Source organism: Petromyzon marinus, chromosome 35 (assembly GCF_048934315.1).
Source record: "Petromyzon marinus isolate PM22_M1 ecotype Great Lakes invasive population chromosome 35, UKy_Petmar_22M1.pri1.0, whole genome shotgun sequence".
Taxonomy (NCBI): Eukaryota; Metazoa; Chordata; class Hyperoartia; order Petromyzontiformes; family Petromyzontidae; genus Petromyzon; species Petromyzon marinus.
The window spans coordinates 11,137,402-11,158,531 of NC_133701.1; the positions used below are offsets into that span (position 1 = coordinate 11,137,402).

A 21,130-nucleotide genomic window follows, 5' to 3' on the forward strand; every position below is an offset into this window, starting at 1 on the left:
TGAACACAATGTGGTGGTGGTGGTGGTGGTGGTTGAACACAATGTGGTGGTGGTGGAGTTGGTTGAACACAGTGTGGTTGGTGGTTGAACACAGTAGTGGTGGTGGTGGTTGTTGATCACAGTGTGGTCGGTGGAGTTGGTTGAACACAGTGTGGTTGGTGGTTGAACACAATGTGGTGGTGGTGTTGGTTGAACACAATGTGGTGGTAGTGGTGGTGTTGGTTGAAGACAGTGTGGTGGTGGTGTTGGTTGAACACAGTGTGGTGGTAGTGGTGGTGTTGGTTGAAGACAGTGTGGTGGTGGTGTTGGTTGAACACAGTGTGGTGGTGGTGGTGTTGGTTGAACACAGTGTGGTGGTGGTGTTGGTTGAACACAGTGTGGTGGTAGTGGTGGTGTTGGTTGAACACAGTGTGGTGGTGGTGTTGGTTGAAGACAGTGTGGTGGTAGTGGTGGTGGTGGTTGAACACAATGTGGTGGTGGTGGTGGTGGTTGAACACAATGTGGTGGTGGTTGATCACAGTGTGGTGGTAGTGGTGGTGGTGGTTGAACACACTGTGATGGTGGTGCTGGTTGAAGACAGTGTGGTGGTGGTGGTGGTTGAACACAGTGTGGTGGTAGTGGAGTTGGTTGAACACAGTGTGGTGGTGGTGGTGGTTGAAGACAGTGTGGTAGTGGTGGTGGTTGAACACAATGTGGTGGTGGTGGTTGAACACAATGTGGTGGTGGTGCTGGTTGAAGACAGTGTGGTTGGTGGTTGAACACAGTAGTGGTGGTGGTGGTTGTTGATCACAGTGTGGATGAGACGAGACAGCCAGACATGGGGGGCGGAGTCGTCAACGTGGGTGGAGGCATCCGTGAGTCGCGTAATTGGGCTCGCGGGACTGGAGTCCTTCAAGTCTTATCCATCGCCCATTGTGGGGTCCAGGACTGATTGAGGCATCGTCCCACGATCGCGCTATTTCACGTCCTTGTAAACGCTCAGTGAACAAGTCCCATCATTTTAATCCATGGACTATGAGGTGGGGCCATTGCCCGAAACGTTCCCGAATATATATTTCCACCAAAGGCGGTGTTGTTGACGAGTGTGCTCAGCTGTTTTTGCTTTTGAAAACTATGATTTGTGCCGACACGGTAATTTGTCATTCGTGACCATCGAGACTTTGTAGTGTCACTAATAACAGCGCATTTGCTAATTTGTCCCCAAATTCAGAGCGGGGATTGTAACGGTGAAATGAACGAGTCTTCGGACTAATTTAAATCGTTGAATTTGAGACGTGAGAGTATAAATACGTTCACTTTAGCTGATCAACGCCCTGATGTTGTGTTATGTATTATCAGGAGTGATCGATCTCCTGCTGGATTAATCGGTGCCAACGCCGACACCACTCCCCACTCTCTATTGATGATTAACTTTTATATTTTTTCGCATTCATCAAAATCCGTATACGGTGATACGTTTCAAGGATATTACTGTTACATTCGTTGTTATCGTGTTGTAGATAACGCAACATTACTATAGATATAGTTGGGAATAATTAATACATAAACACGATTGCATGTCCACACAACAAATGCATTAAAATAAATAATTTTAACGTAGAGAATTATATTAACATTATCCTACATTATGAGACTGGTAACGGAATGGCAGCTGAAGGAGGGAACGCGTCTCAGAGGACGACCCATGGGGGAGATAGAGCGATAGGATCAGCTCACACGTATGTGTGTACACATTGTGTACATATCAAACAAAGACAAAGATCCCCCGTATTGCCTGAACGGACTGTTCGGGCAAGTGCAGTTAGCGAGCGCCTATGAAGGCCTGAACGGTACACGAGGGGGTGGGTGGCCAGCACCACGCCCGACCGCCTTTGTCTCCCCAGTGGTGATCTTCACACACCGCACCGGCTACGCTACGAATCAAGCGACCCGAGATCGATTCTCGCTCACGGTCACCAACACCGGTGACGATTATCTAAACCGGACCGGCGCCTCCCCTAGGTCGACTCAGCCTCAAATGAGTAACTGGTGAGGTGTGTAAAAACATCGGCACTTAGGGAGACAAAGGCGGCCGGGTGCTGTGCTGGTCACCCACCTCTTCGCGTGCCGTGCCGGCCTCGCTAACTGCACTTGCCCCAACGGTCTGTTCAATGCTATACGGGGGATCTTTAACGTTGTCTATGCATGCGTGGATGTAAACACGCATGCGGTAGATGTAGAGCAGTGGGTAGCGGTGGCGCTACGATCCACGTGCTTGCTACGAACCCGAAGTCTCGAGTTCAAATTCCCGCTCACGACCACCAATAACGCTGGCGAATATGCGAACCCAGCCACTGTCCTCCCGTAGGTTGACTCAGCCATGAATGTGCACCTGGTGGGGCGTACACACGTGTGACGAGAGTGGAACATATGAGCTCGCATCACGGATAATGACAGAGGGGCATTAGCAGAATCGATCGGAGCAATTACATCGCCGTATATACATAGCATGTGATAGTACAACCGTTGAGACTGGGCGATTGATGATCTATAATGTACAAAGGCAAATATCCCCCGTGTAGCCTTCACAGGCTGTTGGGGCAAGTGCTGTTAGCGAGTAGCGGCTATGAAGGCCGGCACGGCACACGAGGGGGTGGGAGGCCAGCACTACGCCTGACCGCCTTTGTCTCCCTAGTAGTGGTGATGTTTACACATCGCACCAGATACTGATTTGAGGCTGAGTCGACCTAGGGGAGGCCCAGGACCGGTTCAGATAATCGTCACTGGTGTTAGCCGTGAGCGGGAATCGAACACGGGTCGTTGCCCACAAATAATGTACACACACGTAGAACACTCTAGGTAATACACACGTGTAATGTCATCATCATCATCATCAATCGCGATATCAAGTTGTAGCGTTCATTGTCGTAGAGAGAGAGAGAGAAAGGACGACTCTGAGATGCGAGGAGGCATCACAGGCGAGCGAGGAAGGCAGGAGGTGATCCGGCGCTCCCTACCAACAATTGCCCAAGTTCTACGCTTCTCCGTATAGTAAGATGTTTTAGAAAATGAATGGTCATGATGAGTGCTCGTACAAGTGGGAGGAATGAACCGGAGCACCCGGACAAAGCCCACTCGTGCGTAAAATTTAATTTCTTCGGAGAGATCAAAGGAGATTCTCCTCGTGGTATATCAGGACGAGACGTCTGGCGCATTTAGTAAACACTTAGCCGAGGCTATAACGAGGAAAATTAAAAACCTACATTTTCGAATTTGCGTGCCAAAAGTTACGGTTCGGACAGTTGATTGGTTTAGTAAGCACAATATGCATTCATTTACACTGGAGGAATCCGATGAGCTGTAAAGCTCTTTTTGCACAGATGTCCAGTTTCACTCACACACGGCAGGCTCAGACCAAAGTTCCGCACCGCAGCTGATGCTGCTTCTGCTCCGCGTCTCGCGCTAAACACTCAACACACACGCGCGAGCTGCAGCAGCATCAGCAGCATCAGTGAACCGAGTAATTCGCCTCCCGTGGAGTGTGACGCTAAAGCCGATAGGAAGCGAGCAAACTCCGCTCGCGGTGCTTTACATAAGCGGCTTATAAAAAAAATTGTAGTTAGGTGGTTGGACAACGTATTTAGCTCGACCACTTCAGCACCGAGAGCGCATGAGTTCCATTCCTACTGCAGCCGTCCAGGTAGGCAAATTCCATTAAAAAAGAATAATAAAGGCGCAGCCCTGAAATTTCTCGCTCACACCACTGGTGGTGGAACCAGCATCCTCTATAGCGAATTTCAGAAGGTGTTTGGTCTACTCTTCCACGTGGCTCAGATGTGTTTGGAAGCGCGTTGGCGTGCAATGTCTTTCCTCTGCAAATTTACGACGTTATTATAAGCTTACCAATATTCTCATTCCTAGAGTGTGCGACGGTGCACAGAGAGAGAGAGAGGGCAATGCGTCAACAGTGACAAACTGCGTGACTACGCTCACTCGCGTCCCCATGATAATAAGAAATTCAGAGTCAGACTCAAAATATGCATCTATGCTGGAGGAATCCGATGAGCTATAAAGCTCTCTTTCACAGATGTCCAGTACAAGGGACCTTCCCCTGATTAAATAATGGAGGAACGACACAGCACCGTACATCTATATTTACATTTCTACACAAGCGGGCTGTGCCATGGTAGACGCGTTCGCCCTTTTGTTTTGCAGAGGGTCGCGGTTCGAATTCTGTACAAGGGCCGCGCTTGATGATGATTGCGAGTGAAAACTATGAAACGAGTACAAAATAAAACGCGCTGTCTGATGTAATCGCAGTGCACCGCGTTAAAGATCCCCGTGGCGTGATTCGCAAGATCCAGGCCATTGTGTACACTATTAACTCAACTTTTTTGTTTTATTTTACCGGGTAAGGCCCAATTAGCTACGTAACTCTTTTTCAGAAGCGACCTGGTCACCACAAATGATAGCTCAACGAAGCGGCTAATCCTCGTGTGGAAATTCATGGTAGCCAAATGCTCTAAACGCACGTTTCTAAATGTGGATGGTAACACCGGAGGACCCGGAGAAGAATCCACGCGACCATGGGGAAAACACGCAAACTCCCAATATACAGCAGCAGGCGTCAGGTTCCAGAACGAACATACTACGTCCTGTATACCGGGCGAGGTAGTTAGCATCTCGTCACCCCCCAGCGTCTTGGTTATACTTTTCTAAAGTTGATCAATCCCCCCACCCCCCCCGCCTCGACTGTGAGACGTTGGCAGAACCCTCCTGAAAAATAGTCTTGAGACTCAGCTGAGAAGATGTTAACTCCCTCGCCTGGTATGCAGGAGGCCGTGGGTTGGATCACGACCCTGACGCCTGATGCTGCTGTATATTTGGAGTTTGCGTGTCTCTCTCTGCCCGTGGTCGCGTGGATTTTTACTCCGGGTTTTTTCTCTCCACATTTAGAATCAGCACGCGTTTATCGATTATTTGGCTGCTATACATTTCCATACGACGATAAGCCACTTGGTTGAGCTATCATTTGTGGGCAGGTCGCTTCTGAAAATGCACTATATAGCTCAGTGGGCCGTACCGGGAAAAATAAAACAAAATTGTTCAACTAGTTTTCGTTTAAATAAACTTCATAATACAACAAATAACCATGATTTTGTTTAAAAAAAGTGTTGTAATTGTATTTCACACCCGAAGAGTTTGTTCACCGAGTGATGAGTAGACATTGCACGTTGTGTACGTTGTGAACGCGCGCGGGTGAGTGTGTGGAGCGGTGGCGCTGTGGTTGGCGCACTGCGCTACAAGCCCAGCGCAGTCACCCAAGTTCGATTCCCGCTCACGGCCACTAACAACGGAGACGTTTTTTTTTGCACCGATCCCCTAAGTCGACTCAGCGTTAATTGAGTACCTGGTGCGGTGTGTAAACATCGCCACTGGGGAGACAAAGGTGGCCCGGCGAGGTGCTGGCCACCCACCCTCTTGTGTGTTGTATCACCCTTCCTTAGGTGTTCACTGAATGCACTTGCCCCGACAGTCTGTTGAAGGCTATACGAGGGATCTTTGTCTTTGTTATAAACATATACGCGCAAGGAATAAGACGATAAAACGCCTCTGTATACACACAGAGACACGGAGAGACACACACACAGACACTCAGAGATAGACACAGACACCGAGAGTGACGAACACACACACATAGACACTTAGAGACACGCACAGATATAGACACACAAAGACAAAGATCCCGCGTATAGCCTTAACATGCTGTAGGAGCAAGTGTAAGCGAGCACCTATGAAGGCCGGCAAGGCACATGAGGGGTGGGTGGCCAGGACCACGCCCGGCCGCCTTTGTCTCCCTAGTGGCGATGTTCACACATGACACCAGATACTAATTTGAGGCTGAGTAGACCTAGGGGAGCCCCAGGACCGGTTCAAATACCCGCCACTGAACTCGGGTCGCCAGTTTCCTAGCGCAGCGCACAAACCGCTGCACTACTGCTACACTACCGCTGCACTACCGCTACCCACACAGACATACACAGCGACAAAGATCCCCCGTGTAGCCTGTAACAGACTATCGGGGCAAAAGTCTGTGAGCGAGGACACACGCAGACACACTCACACAGACACACTCACACAGACACACACAGACACACACAGACACACACACAGACACACTCACACAGACACACTCACACAGACACACTCACACAGACACACTCACACAGACACACTCACACAGACACACACACACAGACACACACACACAGACACTCACACAGACACAGACACACACACAGACACACACACACACAGACACGCACACAGACACACACACACAGACACACACAGACACACACACATACACAGTCACACAGACACACACACACACATACACACTCACACAGACACACACACACAGACACACTCACACAGACACACACACAGACACACACACATAGACACACACACAGACACTCACACACACACAGACACACATAGACGCACACACAGACACACACACAGACACACACAGACACTCACAGACACACACACAGACACACACACAGACACACTCACACAGACATTCACACACACAGACACATACACAGACACACATAGACACACACACAGACACACACACAGACACACACACAGACACACAGACACACACAGACACTCACAGACACACACACAGACACACACACAGACACACACACAAACACGTTCCTTCCACTCAGCGAAGCGTGACGCGTGCCACTATAAACAAGCGAAACTAATCCGTCACACACACACAGACACTCACACACAGACACACACAGACACACTCACACACAGACACGCACACACACAGACACACAGACACACTCACACAGACACACATACAGACACACTCACACAGACACACACACAGACACACACACAGACACACTCACACAGACACACACACAGACTCACACAGACACACTCACAGACACACAGACACACACACACAGACACACTCACACAGACACACACACACAGACTCACACAAACACACACACAGACACACTCACACAGACACACACAGACACACTCACAGACATACTCACAGACACACACACACAGACACTCACACAGACACACTCACACACACACAGACGCACACAGACACACACACACACAGACACAAAGACAAAGATCCCCCGTATAGCCTTCAGACTGTTGGGGCAAGTGCTGGTGTGGATAGCGTTGCGCCAGGATGCCTTTGTCTCCCCGCTGCTGATGTTTACACACAGCCCCAGGAACTCGTTTAAGTCTCAGTCAACCCAAGACCGGCACAATGGGGAGAGGTCGCGGAGTGGTTAGCGCACTGCACGATGAACTCAGCGACCCGAGTTCGATTCCGACCAACATTAGTGATATATACTGCATATATATAACACAGACACATATAGATACAGATATGAGTACATACAGACACGCACGTACAAGCAAAAAACAAGTACACAATATACTCACATACCAGCAGACATGCGTACAGACACACATTAGCATACATAGACGCATAGATATATACCCACAAACACACACGGGTATATACGTATATATATGCAGTGACACAAAAATTACACCAATGCACATACGTCCAGACACACACAAAAGCACACATTCAGACACACACACACGAACAAAATTACACAAAGACGCACATATAGGCTATCCTTGTACAGCATATATAAATAGACACGCAGATACAGACACAGAGGCGCACACGTACAATCGTATGCGTGTGTGTGTATATATGCACACACACGCACACGTATCGTCTGCTTCATCGTATAGACTCCATGAGTAAGCGCTATCTGCGAGCACCTATTAATGCTGGCACGCGGCACGCGTGACTGGTCGACTGACACAAAGCTCCTCGCCTTTGTCTCTCCCAAATCCAAACAATGTTAATCACGCCACTACATAATATAATAACACAATGTGTGCGCCCTATTCACAACATTAACACTTCTAATAATAATATTTGATTGCAGCACGTTAGGGAACTACATTGTAAATACACTGCCATGATGTAACGCCTCCAGAAGCCGCGTCAGTCACGGGAGTCGTTTGGGTCGCCATACTTCACCCCAACGGGTCTCGGTGACGGTCGGGCTGAAAGGACATCACTCGCCACTGATGTCAGCCGCCGTGGTCTGTGATCGAACTCGCAGTCGCTGGGTTCACAGCACTACTGCTGTGAAGCACTTCAACACCGCTGCCTACCCCCCCCCCCCCCCCCATGAAATCCACCATGACATCCACCCTTCCCCGCGGTTCTAACGCCGTAGGCCGCCCCGGTCAATACTACGGGAGAATTATATTCTATGGAAATGTGTCCAGGAGCCGCATGGCGATGTCGAGGCATGCTGGTGGCCACGGCGAGAGGGCTTCGGGAGAGAGAGAGACAGAGTTCGTGTAGTTATGCTGTTCCTTCCCCGTTGAAGGAGTCTGGGATGCATGGCCGCAGTCGCACTACTGCTGCTGCTCGTGCCTGTTGGTGGTGTTCTCATGCGGCCGATGGGCACTGCACCCCGTGTCTTCGAGGAAGGGGAGGAGATGTCACAGGCAGGAGGTGCGATGGGGGTGGCATTAACCAATTAAATATACGCGTCGTCTGCAGCGTCACGGAGCACGTTAAAGATCCCGAGACGTAATTCGTCACGGTCCAAATGTGTAAACATTCCACCGCGATTTTACTTTTAACGAAGAAATACGTGCCAATTGTCGCCCACCGATGCGAGACCACGGCAGGAGACTCTTGAAAGAGAGTCTTGAGACTCAGTGAGGCTTTCCTGGGTTAACGAGCTGAATCAAAACAATGGCTATAATGTTAATACTAATAAGAACAGCAATGGAATAATCGTGGGAATGTTTGACAGACCCTCGTATTCGGGAGCAATTGGAGCTATGCGCTTTTAAATCCAGATTAAAAACACGTTTCTTTAAAACTACTTTTTGTGCTTAGTTTGTTGTCCTTTCCCCGCACCTCCGATTAGCGCAGGTGGTTACAAACGGTGCGAAAGAAGTTCAACATACATACATACATATAGATATAAGACAAAGACCCCAGTACAGCCTTAACAAACCGTTGGGGCAAATGTTATCAAGGCGGAAAAGTACGCGAGGGGGTGGGTGGCCAGCACCACGCCCGGACGTCTTTGTCTCCCTTGTGACGATGTTTACACACCGCACCAGGTACTCATTTGAGACTGAGTCGACATCTCAGAAGGCCAGGACCGGTTCAGATAATCGTCACTGGTGTTGGTGGCCGTGGTTCGCAGCACAGCGCGCTAACCACTGCGCCACCACTCCCCATATATACACTACACACATAGACATGACGCACATTACAATATCGGGTGTACAACTCGTCATCCGAATCAGTGTCCGTCATGAGAATTCAAGGATAGTTTGGAGACGTAATAAGCCTCATACAGGATCATTAGTCCTTCCGCAACACCCTGGCCGCAAACAAGAGAACATCCACACGGACGCGTCCTCTGCCATTTGTGGAGCACATTTCGGGCGCAGTGTACCAGTAAGGTTTTATTCGAAATAAGCCACACGTGACAGCATCCATCCAATCACGGGCACGTACTATATCTTTTTTAAATCACTGAACACATTGCGTCAATAACACGTTTATCTTCAAAATAAAACATAGTACGCAGGGTGCTTCAAAAAAATATTAACACTTAAGTGGGACTATCGTGTTTTTTTACGGAAAAAGAACGGATAAATACACTGCAACGTGATAACAAATGTAATGTTCATAGCTTCAAAAAAGTCAAAGAGTCTCCACTTGTTCGCCATCGTTGTCAACACGTGGCCTGGAATCTTCTCTAGGTGGTATCCAGAGCTCGGAGGCGCGCTTCTCGTGGTATTGTTGCAAATTGGCAGAAGTGTTAACATCTTTTTGAAACACCCTGTATGTAGTTTAACACGTAGGCTTTCGCGACCAATATTATTCATAATAACGGTTTTTGGGTTAGATCGCGTTTATTTAAAAATGTGTCGTAACCCTCCACCACCCGACACGGCCAATCAGCAAAAAAGTGTCACGTTGACAAAAGACAAATAATTCACTACTTTAGCCCACCGGTGTGTTGAAGAGTGAATACACATTTACAGTTTGAGTACGACGTTTCGCTGGTAAGTACTTCCAGCATCATCGGGCAATTCGCCAGAATGTAACAGGCAGCGTTTCAGGCAGTGGTGGCGTGGCTCGCGGCGATGAGCCGGTTGCCTCCGACAATTGTCCAAGCTCTGCGATCCTCTGTATATTTAGAAGGTGTCTTCAGCCAATTAACGAGTGACCATACAGAGACAAGTGGACGTAGATTGTGGTATACACTGCAGATTTCACTGTATGCCACGCGTGTGTGTTTTGTTGTTATATTTGACTATCGGTACGGACACACGCGTGCACACACATACATATATACTGCATCGTGTAAACCGCGTATTCATTAAATGTCCTACATTAAGCAACCGTGTACGTTACATATATATAACTCACTTCATACGATATCGTCTGGATCGTAAGACGCTCCTGTAAGCAAGACGCATCCTCAAATGTGTTCTTATTGCCAATACAGTTATATAGAGCTGGTTGTGCAAACACACAGAGACACCAACCGGATTGTAAGACGCACCCTATGAAGTTATACAAATCTGGTCAAACTCACGGACACCTACCGGATTGTAAGACGCACCCAATAAAGTTATACAAATCTACTCAAACTCACGGACACCTACCGGATTGTAAGACGCACCCAATAAAGTTATACAAATCTATTCAAACTCACGGACACCTACCGGATTGTAAGGCGCACCCTATGAAGTTATACAAATCTGGTCAAACTCACGGACACCTACCGGATTGTAAGACGCACCCAATAAAGTTATACAAATCTACTCAAACTCACGGACACCTACCGGATTACAAGACGCACCCAATAAAGTTATACAAATCTGCTCAAATTCACGGACACTTAACGGATAATAAGACGCACTCAATAAAGTTACACAAATATGATCAAATTTACGGACACCCACCGGATTATAAGACGCACTCAATAAAGTTACACAAATCTGATCAACACAGACACCTACCGGATTATAAGACGCACTCAATAAAGTTATACACATCTGATCAACACACACAGACACCTACCGGTTTGTAAGACGCGCAGCCAACGTTTGCTATAGAATAGATACGGTTGAACGCGTGCCATATGAGAGTTAGTTTTATTAATGGATGCACGTATCGTATGCACGTATGAACGTGTGAATTCACTGTCGATTTAATTCGCATGTAACATGTGTATCGCGTGTGACACGTACGTTAATCTACCGAGGCAGAGGAGGTCTTCATCCAGCAGTGGATTGACCATGGCTGATGATGATTATTATGATAATGATGATGATAATTATATTAATTCGATGTTACTTATTTGAAGTAGTGCGTAACACACAAATAATAATAAAAAAAACATTTGAATGATACTCACGTATTTATGCCCAAAATATCTATTGACGTGATACATATAAAGCACGTTTATGAATTAATGTATGCAAACAAATGGAACATATATAGTGCAAAGTACCACAATAATCAATAGTCTAAAATAATTTAGAATACAATCAACTATAATTTAAATCACAATATTATGATATATGATAATCATCTTATTCATAATATTATCATCACAGTATTCATATTGAGTCTGCTTATTATATAACATTCACGGACCTACATTATCATCCTTCTGTATTGATTCAAACACAGTACGTTAATACTTACATTAAAAATCCCTATATATAAATACAAACTATATTACATAATCCACTAGATTATACTCTATCGGAGTAAATACATAAAATTCATATATATGCACACACACAAATACATGCATAAACAGTGTATACATACGTGATATCATTATAACACGCATGTTATTTTTCGCTCGGGGGGGGGGTGGGGGTCGATAAAATATGTACCACTTTGTAGGGAAGTCAACAGTGGCTGTCCTATGGATAGACTTGCCCCCGCCATAGGAATGAGGAATTTCCACCAATGGCTCAGGGCTGTAAACGGGACATGAGCACCACAGCCTCAATGCTCATTTGCGCAGAACATCACTTGGACTTAATCGACTGAAACGTGTGAGAAAACATACATACATAGTATACACAGAGATTAGTCTCACATAACATGCATGTCAGAATTACATGTATTTAAACATTCTATATATACATAATCATTATCTTGTACATTTTCGATTCACTGCTGGATATATACATAATGAGTTATGTGGTTATAATGTCTCAACTGCATTTTCTTATATTTAGTACGGGTGAATGCATCGCACACACATGTAAATATACAATACGTACGTAGAAAAATATGCCTTCATACATATGGCCTTTAATCATTCTAAAATGTCTGGCTTGAACGTGCTACACTATACTATGCAAACGAGTTATTATACCATAATAAATAAATATATACAGTCAAATATAGCTTTTAAAATAACTGTTGTGGCAAGTGCTGTTAGCAAGCACACATATATATGAAGGCCGTAACGGCGTACGAGGTGGTGGTGTTACCAGCGCCACTCAAGGCCGCCTTTGTCTTCCCAGTGCCAATGCATTATCCACACCATACTCATTTAAGGCTGAGTCGACCTAGGCGAGGTCCAGGAACGTTACAAAAAATCATCGTTATCGAACTCGGGTCGGCTGGAGTCTAAACGCAGTGGAACGAACCCCCAGTAACATGCATGCACGCATAAGTAGACACATGTGGACATGGTTATCCATTTACAGATACCCCGCTGATGTCTGATCAGTCTGACTTTCTGTTCAACGGCTGATTGAACGACGTGTTCGCAACGGCTCCGTATCTTACAGAGGAGAGGGATTGAAGATTGAACAAAGTTTACTGACGTCGTTGGGGAGACGTGTAAGAGACTTTGGAATAAAAATGTGGTTTAACCAAAAAATATATAATTGCTTCAGTATTATTTTAGTGGGGTGTCTGTAAGTGCTTAAAGCTGTACAATGACTTTAGTAATTATTACTGGAATAATACAACGTATATGTTTCGAAAGGACCCATTTAAACGAGTATTAACATTACTCACACCACTACCCTATCGCTAACCACTAACCACTACCCTACCGTTAACCACCACACACCATACGTACATGCACGCGTAAATACATAGCATTTTATGTGATTATAATAATTATAATAAATGTCTTACCTGCATGTACTGTACTAAATTAGGAAATTGGTTGCAGCAACACATCGACCATACATAAATAATGTAACAAAAACACAAAATCACAAACAGCACGTAAATATAATTATACTGCGTGTCGCTTAGTATACGCATTTTATGTATATACATATAGAAATATGATTACACAAATTTAGCACACAAATAACAAATACGTACACAGATACACAAATACTAAACAGGCAAAAACATAAACAAATAGCTACACGCTTCATATGGCATTGGACTGCATCGACGCACGAATCCACAGCACATCAGATTCCGTCCAGGGAAAGTTTTCATCCAGCAGTGGATTGACAGAGGACTTTAAATTAATCACATTTGTGTGCTTTTTAATTGATTGTTCATCGGAGACCACAACGACAAAGATCCCCCGTGTAGCCTTACCGGACTGTTAGGGCTAGTGCTATTTGCTAACAGCGCCTATGAAGGCCGGCACGGCACACGAGGGGGTGGGTGGCCAGCACCACCACGCCCGGTCGCCTTTGTCTCCCCAGTGTGGATATTTTTTTACATATATATACACACCGCACCAGGTGTTAATTGTAAGGCTGAGTCGACCTAGGGGAAGCCCAGGAACGATTCAGATATTCGTCACCGACGTTGACCGTGAGCGGGAGTCGAACCCCGCGTTCGCCGGGGGGGGGGGTTCCTAGGATCGTAGCGCAGGGCGCTAACCACTGCGCCGCCGCTGTCATGGTAGTCCATGTTAGCGCGTAACAATGCATGTTGTTGCATGTCGAGTCACGTTTGTGCGCGTCGGTGCCAAGCGGTTTTTGTGATGGAATATCTGGCGATGCCGTGCCTCTCCGTGGGTCGGGCGAGCCGCGTGTCGGTTCGCGCCGTTCCGAGGTCACGGGAACGCGAGAGCCAGGTGGGATTACACGCGTTCCCATCATCTCCCATCCCCGTCTCATCCCATCATCATCATCATCATCATCGCATCTCCATCACCTCCCATCCCCGTCTCATCCCATCATCTTCATCTCCATCACTTCCCATCCCCGTCTCATCCCATCATCATCTTATGTCCATCATTATCCATCCAATCACATCTTATTTTGCTCCATCTCATCTCACCGTCACTCCATCGATACCATCTTAATCAGTAATCACCATCGCCATCATCATCATCATCTCACGCTATGGCATCAAATTCTATCCATCATCACCGTCATCACTCTCAGTCATCTCACCTCTTTACATTGCATCTCATTTGATTGTACCGTACATCATCTCAACGTATTCCATCATCACTTCATCTCAATTATCCCATCGTCATCAGTCTCCATCAGCATCATCGCACGTGACTCCATCTGTTCTCATCCCATCAACACCATGTCATCTGTCACATCCCATCTGGCCTAAACCCATCTCGCTTCCATACAATATTATCTATCCCATCTCATCCCATATCAATCTTATCTTTTTAGTATTATACATTTAAATAAATAACATCGTCATGCCATTACACCTATAGATACGGTTGGCATATGTAAACTCTCGATTTAGAGTCCCATATTTTTGTCAATCAAAGGCTCTTCCCGAACGAAAGATGAATACTGTCTATCGCATGTTATCTCAATTAAATGTAATCACATATATTGTGATGACAATGAACTAGCCCTACCGTCTCATCCCACTTGTGGCGTGAGAGACGCAAAGCAACAGCAGGGCACGAGTGATTTGGGGGAGCAACTTGCTCACGAGAAGCAACCTCGCAATCGTGTGGCAAATTGCGAAAGTTTTCAATCTGTGCGTTGTTTTGCACGGGTTAAAACGTGAAGCGATCCGACCTGGATTTCCCACCACAACGCCCTCTATGTAAGACATCTTATCACTGTATATAAATATATATTATCTCATCACGTCGAATTCCACTCTGTATCCCAGCACTACACTCACACTTTCCCCAGGATGTTTTACAAACTTTATCATTTTACGGAGATAAAATGCAAAGAGAGCGTGGAAGGGGGGGGGGGGGGGGGATCAAACCGTATGATGTTTATGCGCACTTGGAACTACATTGAGAGACATAAAGAAGAGCGCGTAGATTCGAGAACATACCCAGCAGGTTAGGTGTGTTATTAAAACTGGTCAAGCGAGCGGGGGCTTGGGCTGGGACAGCGTGGCCAGAGAGGTGTCACGCTCGGTCGTGGAGACAAACCAAGGAGTGGCAGCCACAAGAGGCGGCACGTGCCACGGTGTCACGGGCACATCGCTGTGGTTTCTGCTTCGTAGAAGGGCCATTGCCCAAAACGTCGCCTATTTAAACGTTTGGTTTCGGGTCGCAGTGTCATTGACGAATGCGTTTAGTCATTTTTAGTCGTACATCATCACGTCCCTGTATATGTATAAAGAAAATCTCAATCCACCGCTGGATTCATTCCTCTTCTACGCCGTGTCGGTCATGGGCAGGAGGGGTTGTTTGACTATACTTCACCACGTTCGTCACAAGGTTGTGTTTGGTGGGGGGCAGTGGTGATGTGGGGGTGGGGTGGGGGTGAATGCAGCTCCAGTTCACATATCACTCGCCACTGATGTTAGCCGTGACCTGAAATTGAACTCATCAAACAAGGAGGTAGCCGAAACCACCGAGCTACCAATCGATCCCAGACGAACTCTAAAGCGCCCTCACAATACGTAACCCACGTTGTTCGGGGAAGCATCACGAAGACCCCTTGGGGCGATGCGAGACTCGCGGCGTTCCCCATCCAACTCGCGCTCACACCGGGGAAGGCTTTCTTCGCCTGATGCCGAGCGGGGGGAGCCTTTCATCGGCAGCACGTAAGCGCCGCTCTTTAGGGCACAAACGTGGCTTGCGTATTTTCAAAGGAATCGTTTGTTTTGCATTGCATTGCGGTTCCGAATTCGTGTCTCTCCAGGTGTTTGGGATATTGTCGCTGTATGGCAACTCCCTTTGGTTATTTCGGTAAAGTCACGTAGGTTGAAAAATTAAACAAAATTAAAAAAATATATATATCACGACGTTTCGGTTCAGCAGTTCCACTGCAGGATTATTTTTTTCCGCCCGAGGACGACCGCTCGTGTTGCCATCGCAACGTCGTGATAAAGTATTATTATTTTTATTTTGTTTTATTTTTCTACCTACGTGAATTTTACCGAAAGAACCAAGGAGTGTGGATTTCCTGCAGTCACGAAAGCTTCAAATCAAGATTTTTTCCCCCCTGCAGCCAATAGCGAGGTCGACTCTTTGGTGAAGTTTCATTCGCGTTGTGTCGTCTTCTTGACAGTCGTTGTACCACCATCCCAACTCCCAGTGACACAGAGAGAGGCTCGCGAACTGACTGACCAACTTCATAAGAGCGATGGCATCGCGTTAGAGTTCGCAACGTTGCTCTGGAACTCTCCGATTACTGTTGGTGCGTCACACCCATCGTGAATTGGCGTGTTTAGTTTGCTGTCCCCCCCCCCCCCCGTAGCGCAGTTGGCTACGTAGGGTGCGAAAGAAGTTCAACAAACATAAAATATGCTTCTAGGATTATCGTGTGCAATGTTATACATCTAAATACAAAACGTACGGCGTTGTCACAGACAGGCGCGATGTGCACTCTCGTTGTAGTGCCTTATGCCGGCAATGCCTCTGACTCCAAAGCGGAACTGAAACACAGATCCCTGAACTCTCCGCACACACTCACCTGGCTCCAACACCCCTCCATCCTGCTGCTGCTGCTGCTGTTGCTGCTGCTGCTGCTGCCCGAACAGCTCGTACGCGGGCCTCGGTGCCAGAATGCCGTTCGCGGCCGCTATGGCCAGCCCCTCGGCGGGCCCGTAGAAGAGCTGCAACTCTCGCACCTCGCTCTCCTCCTGCGCCTGCTGACGCCTGAGGGCCACCTGCGCGGCCATCACGCGCTGCCGCTCTGCGATGAGGGTGCACTTCGCGCAGAGGCAGTCCCTCCAGCGGCAGTAGCGCTTGTGGCCCTTCAGGGCCGACACGACGCCGTGGTTGCGGCATCGCGCGCACTTGGGCGTGCGCTGGTACTTGTCGGCGGCTCTTAGCAGGAGGCTGTGCGGCGGGCCTCGGCTCAGGAGAGACAAAGGCAGCCCGGCAGCGGCGGCAGCGGCTGCTGCGGCGGCGGCCGACACCGGAGTTTGTAGGTCAGGCCGGCCGTCCATGGTCAAGCACCTACGGGGGTGGTAGAGATACGCCGTGCGGGTGACTGGCGGGAGACGTTCCCGTTGCTCTCACGTGGCACCGGTTGAGAGTGGGGGGGGGGGGGGGGTCTGTCTCGAGTGGCGAGTTGCGGGGTTGATGTCTCTGTGAGTGTGTGAGTGTGTGAGTGTGCTCGCTAACAGCACTTGCCCCTATAGTCTGTTAAGGCTATACGGTGGATCTTTATCTTTGTTTTTAAGTGTGTGTAGGTGCTTGCTAAGAGGACTTGCCCCAACAGTCTGTTCAGGCTGTACGGGGGATCTTTGTGTGTGTTTGTGTCAAGAGTACTGTCTGTATGTGTGTATCTACGTAAAACAAAACTATGTTCATGTAAGCTTTAATATGCCTGCACGTGTATGGAATTCATTTGTGCCCCTGTGTATGTGTGTATGAATGACCTGAATGGGTGCTCGCCAACAGCACTTGTTCAATGATCTGCCGTGTGAGAGTTATCCTATACACTACTCCATGCTTTTCCTTTGTTAAACATATTAACGCTGCAAGTTGAACGCGTAAGTTTCACTTCCTAGTGCTCCCTACTGCAGACAACTCAAATCTAAGTTGTACTCCCCGCATGTGTCAAACATTCACGCGGTAAACCAACCGAGTGAATGAAACCCACACGACAAATGTGGGACTGCGAGCTTGACTCTTCTGTCACCACCCCCACCCCTACGTAGTTCTAACCGTCTAAGTTCGACTCTGCTATGTGAGTGATAATTCGTTTCTGTTTTACATTGTGTCATTTATAATACAAATCTTTGTTTACTGCCGCAAACGAACACGTGGCCTCGTGTGTATCGGGGACCCTGATGCTGAGCGAATTAGCGACGTGCAGTGGTGGTGACGTTCACCGTGCACGGTCCACGTACTCGCTATAGACTTCCAAAGGTCTGGTCTAGACCGTAATTGTACATCTATAGTTAAACACACATACACACGTACATAATTAACACGTGATGATTATGAACGTAATTATTAATAAATACAAATCCCAGCTTGATCAGCTGTCTTAACCTTTTCTTACAACTGCAACTTACCGGAGTACTCTGTTCTAAGCCCTTTAAAAGAGTTCGTTCTATGAATAAGGGTTATTGCCCGAACCGTCGCCCATTATATGTGACTGACAGATGTGTTTGGTTATTTTTGTTTCGACTCTACTTGTGCACAGTCGCGCATTTGGCAGTACCCAACGCAACATCAGCACCACATCATTTGTTTCCCTTAAAATAGTTCGTTCTGCGGCCGTCTGGAACGATCTTCCTTTCGATATGAGGAAGCCATCGGAGCAATGCACTTTTAAGTCATCTCGAATGAATACTCATTTCTTTAGAACTGCTTTTTGTGTTGGTTTGTTGTCACCCCCCCCTCCCCCCAACTCCGATTAGCACGGTTGGCTACGTACGGTGCGAAAGGAGTTCAACATACAGACAAAACAAACCACACACAACGACTTAAAACGAAACGTGAACTCACCGCGAGTAATATATATATACACAGTACACGAACGCTGTAATCTCCAGGCAACTGTTTACGAGCGAGATTAATCGATAGAAAATCCCGCACTCTGCGCTCGCCTATCTCCGCGCATCGCCACGCGCGCGCTCCGTTCGCCAACGCGCGCGCACGTGGTGGAGACATCGCCCGGTCTCATCGACGCGATAGACGGCGTCGTCAGGACCATGCACGTGCCACGCGACGCATGGTGATGATGATGATGATTACGAACGTGTGGATTACGATAAAGTAGTATCATATGATGATGGTGGTGGTGGTACTCGTGATGAAGAGTCGGGAGTAGCTGCTGTTGCTGATGATAATGAAGGTTACAGAGGACACTGTGAAAGTTAACAGGGGCAGATGGGTGCCGCTGATGATGTGCTCATGATGAAGAGGAGGAAGCAGCAGTAGCTGCTGCTGATGATAAGGACGATGAAGGTAACAGGCAAAAGACAAATCTATGATTACGCAGTTAACAGTAGCAGATGAGTGTTGCTGCTGATGACGACTACTTACGTTGAAGACGATGTAGATGCTGCTACTTCTAACGATGTCGGTGACGATGCTGTTGTTGTTGATGATGGTCGAGTCGGCGACGAAAACAATGCTCACGAAGTCGACAGTATCGATCGATGATGACTGCGATCGCTACATTCTGTTGCGCTCTCTTGAACCGCGCAAAGTTTTTTTCATTCCTTGGATGCGCCCAGCGCAGTGGTGAACGTGCGCGCGCGCGCGTGCGTGTGCGTGTGCCTGTCTGTGTGTGTGTGTATCTCTCCCTCGTTCTCTCCCCGTGTGTCTGTGTGTCTCTCTCTCTCGATCGCTTCGCTCCCTCTCGCACACCTCTCGCAGGAGCCCCACGAGTTTGCGCAGCTCTTTTACTTTCAAGTCATTCTGTTGTGTTACGAATCCCGGCCACCACCCCCAACCACCACCACCACCACCACCCCTCCCTGCGAGAGCGTCGGGCTGCCCCGGGTGCTCGCGGGGAGGGGGTGGACGGCGATTGGCGAGGCCCGGGGTGCTCGTTAGAGGGCCCGCCAGATTGGTCGGCCCCGTGAACCGACGAAGTTTCAAGTAGTAATAATAATAATTTGCAAATTAGAATAATAATACATATCTGAATACAAGTGACCGAATGAGTGAATCCTAATGCACTTGTCTATAACGCGAGCGTTGCGCGTTTGTTTATTTATATAAATGTGTTGCTAGATTGGAATTGAACTAAATTGCAAAATTACGTGGCAATGTAAGTACACACGTGTGCGTACAGAACCACAGATACAGATCCCCCGTATAGCCTTTAACGAACTGTTGGGGCAAGTGTTGTTAGCGAGCACCTATTAAGGCAGGCACGGCACACGTGGGGGTGGGTGACCAGCACCACGCCCGGCCGTCTTTGTCTCCCTAGTGGCAATGTTTTACACACCGCACCAGGTACTCATTTTATGCTGAGCACACACACACACATGTATACCACATGCATACATTTGTACTATACATGTATAGTATATAGTACACTGACACATACGTACGTATGCCCATACATAGCACACATATTCATACATACGTAAATACAGACATCATGCGCGTTGATACATATGTACCAACGTACGCGGATATACGCGTATACGATAATATATACACAAATATGTATCACCCACCGATACATGTGTACACTGATACGTACATGCGTAAACTAATACATACGCACGTTTTTTTTAAAATACGTGCATAGACACATGCGTGCCATTATACACACACGTGAAGGGTACATGCATTGCTAACGCATGCACATATACATAACAAAAACATACGTTGACACGTAATATATATCGTACATATATGAATGCGTATGTTTGTTCGTACAAAGACACGCACGGAGACACACAAGAACGCAGACACAACAACAACAACCGCCATTCGCCACTAAGTGGCGGTGACGTCACCACGACGCTTGTGCCAGGCCATGTGCACCTTGAGGCCACGTGAAGTGTCGAACGCCCGCGGGCAGGAGGTCACGGGGCAGACCCAGGTGCCACGGGTCGACTGACTGAGATGACTGAGATGACTGGCTGGTGCACCACCTGTGCCCCCTACTGTGCCAGGCACACCCACACACACACAGACCCCCC

General features: G+C 47.6%; 1 protein-coding gene across 1 annotated transcript in view; it reads right to left on the bottom strand.

The window, feature by feature from the left end:
* DMRTA2 (DMRT like family A2) overlaps positions 1-20,486 on the bottom strand; it is a 56,372-nt gene extending 35,886 nt beyond the window's left edge. The window contains exons 1-2 of the mRNA XM_076071922.1: positions 19,512-20,486; positions 16,981-17,468 (exon numbers count right to left, since the gene is read on the bottom strand). Coding sequence (XP_075928037.1) covers positions 16,981-17,458 — 478 coding nt within the window. The 5' untranslated portion in view covers positions 17,459-17,468; positions 19,512-20,486. The remainder of the gene's footprint in view (positions 1-16,980; positions 17,469-19,511) is intronic.
* Between the last annotated feature and the right edge of the window lie 644 nt (positions 20,487-21,130).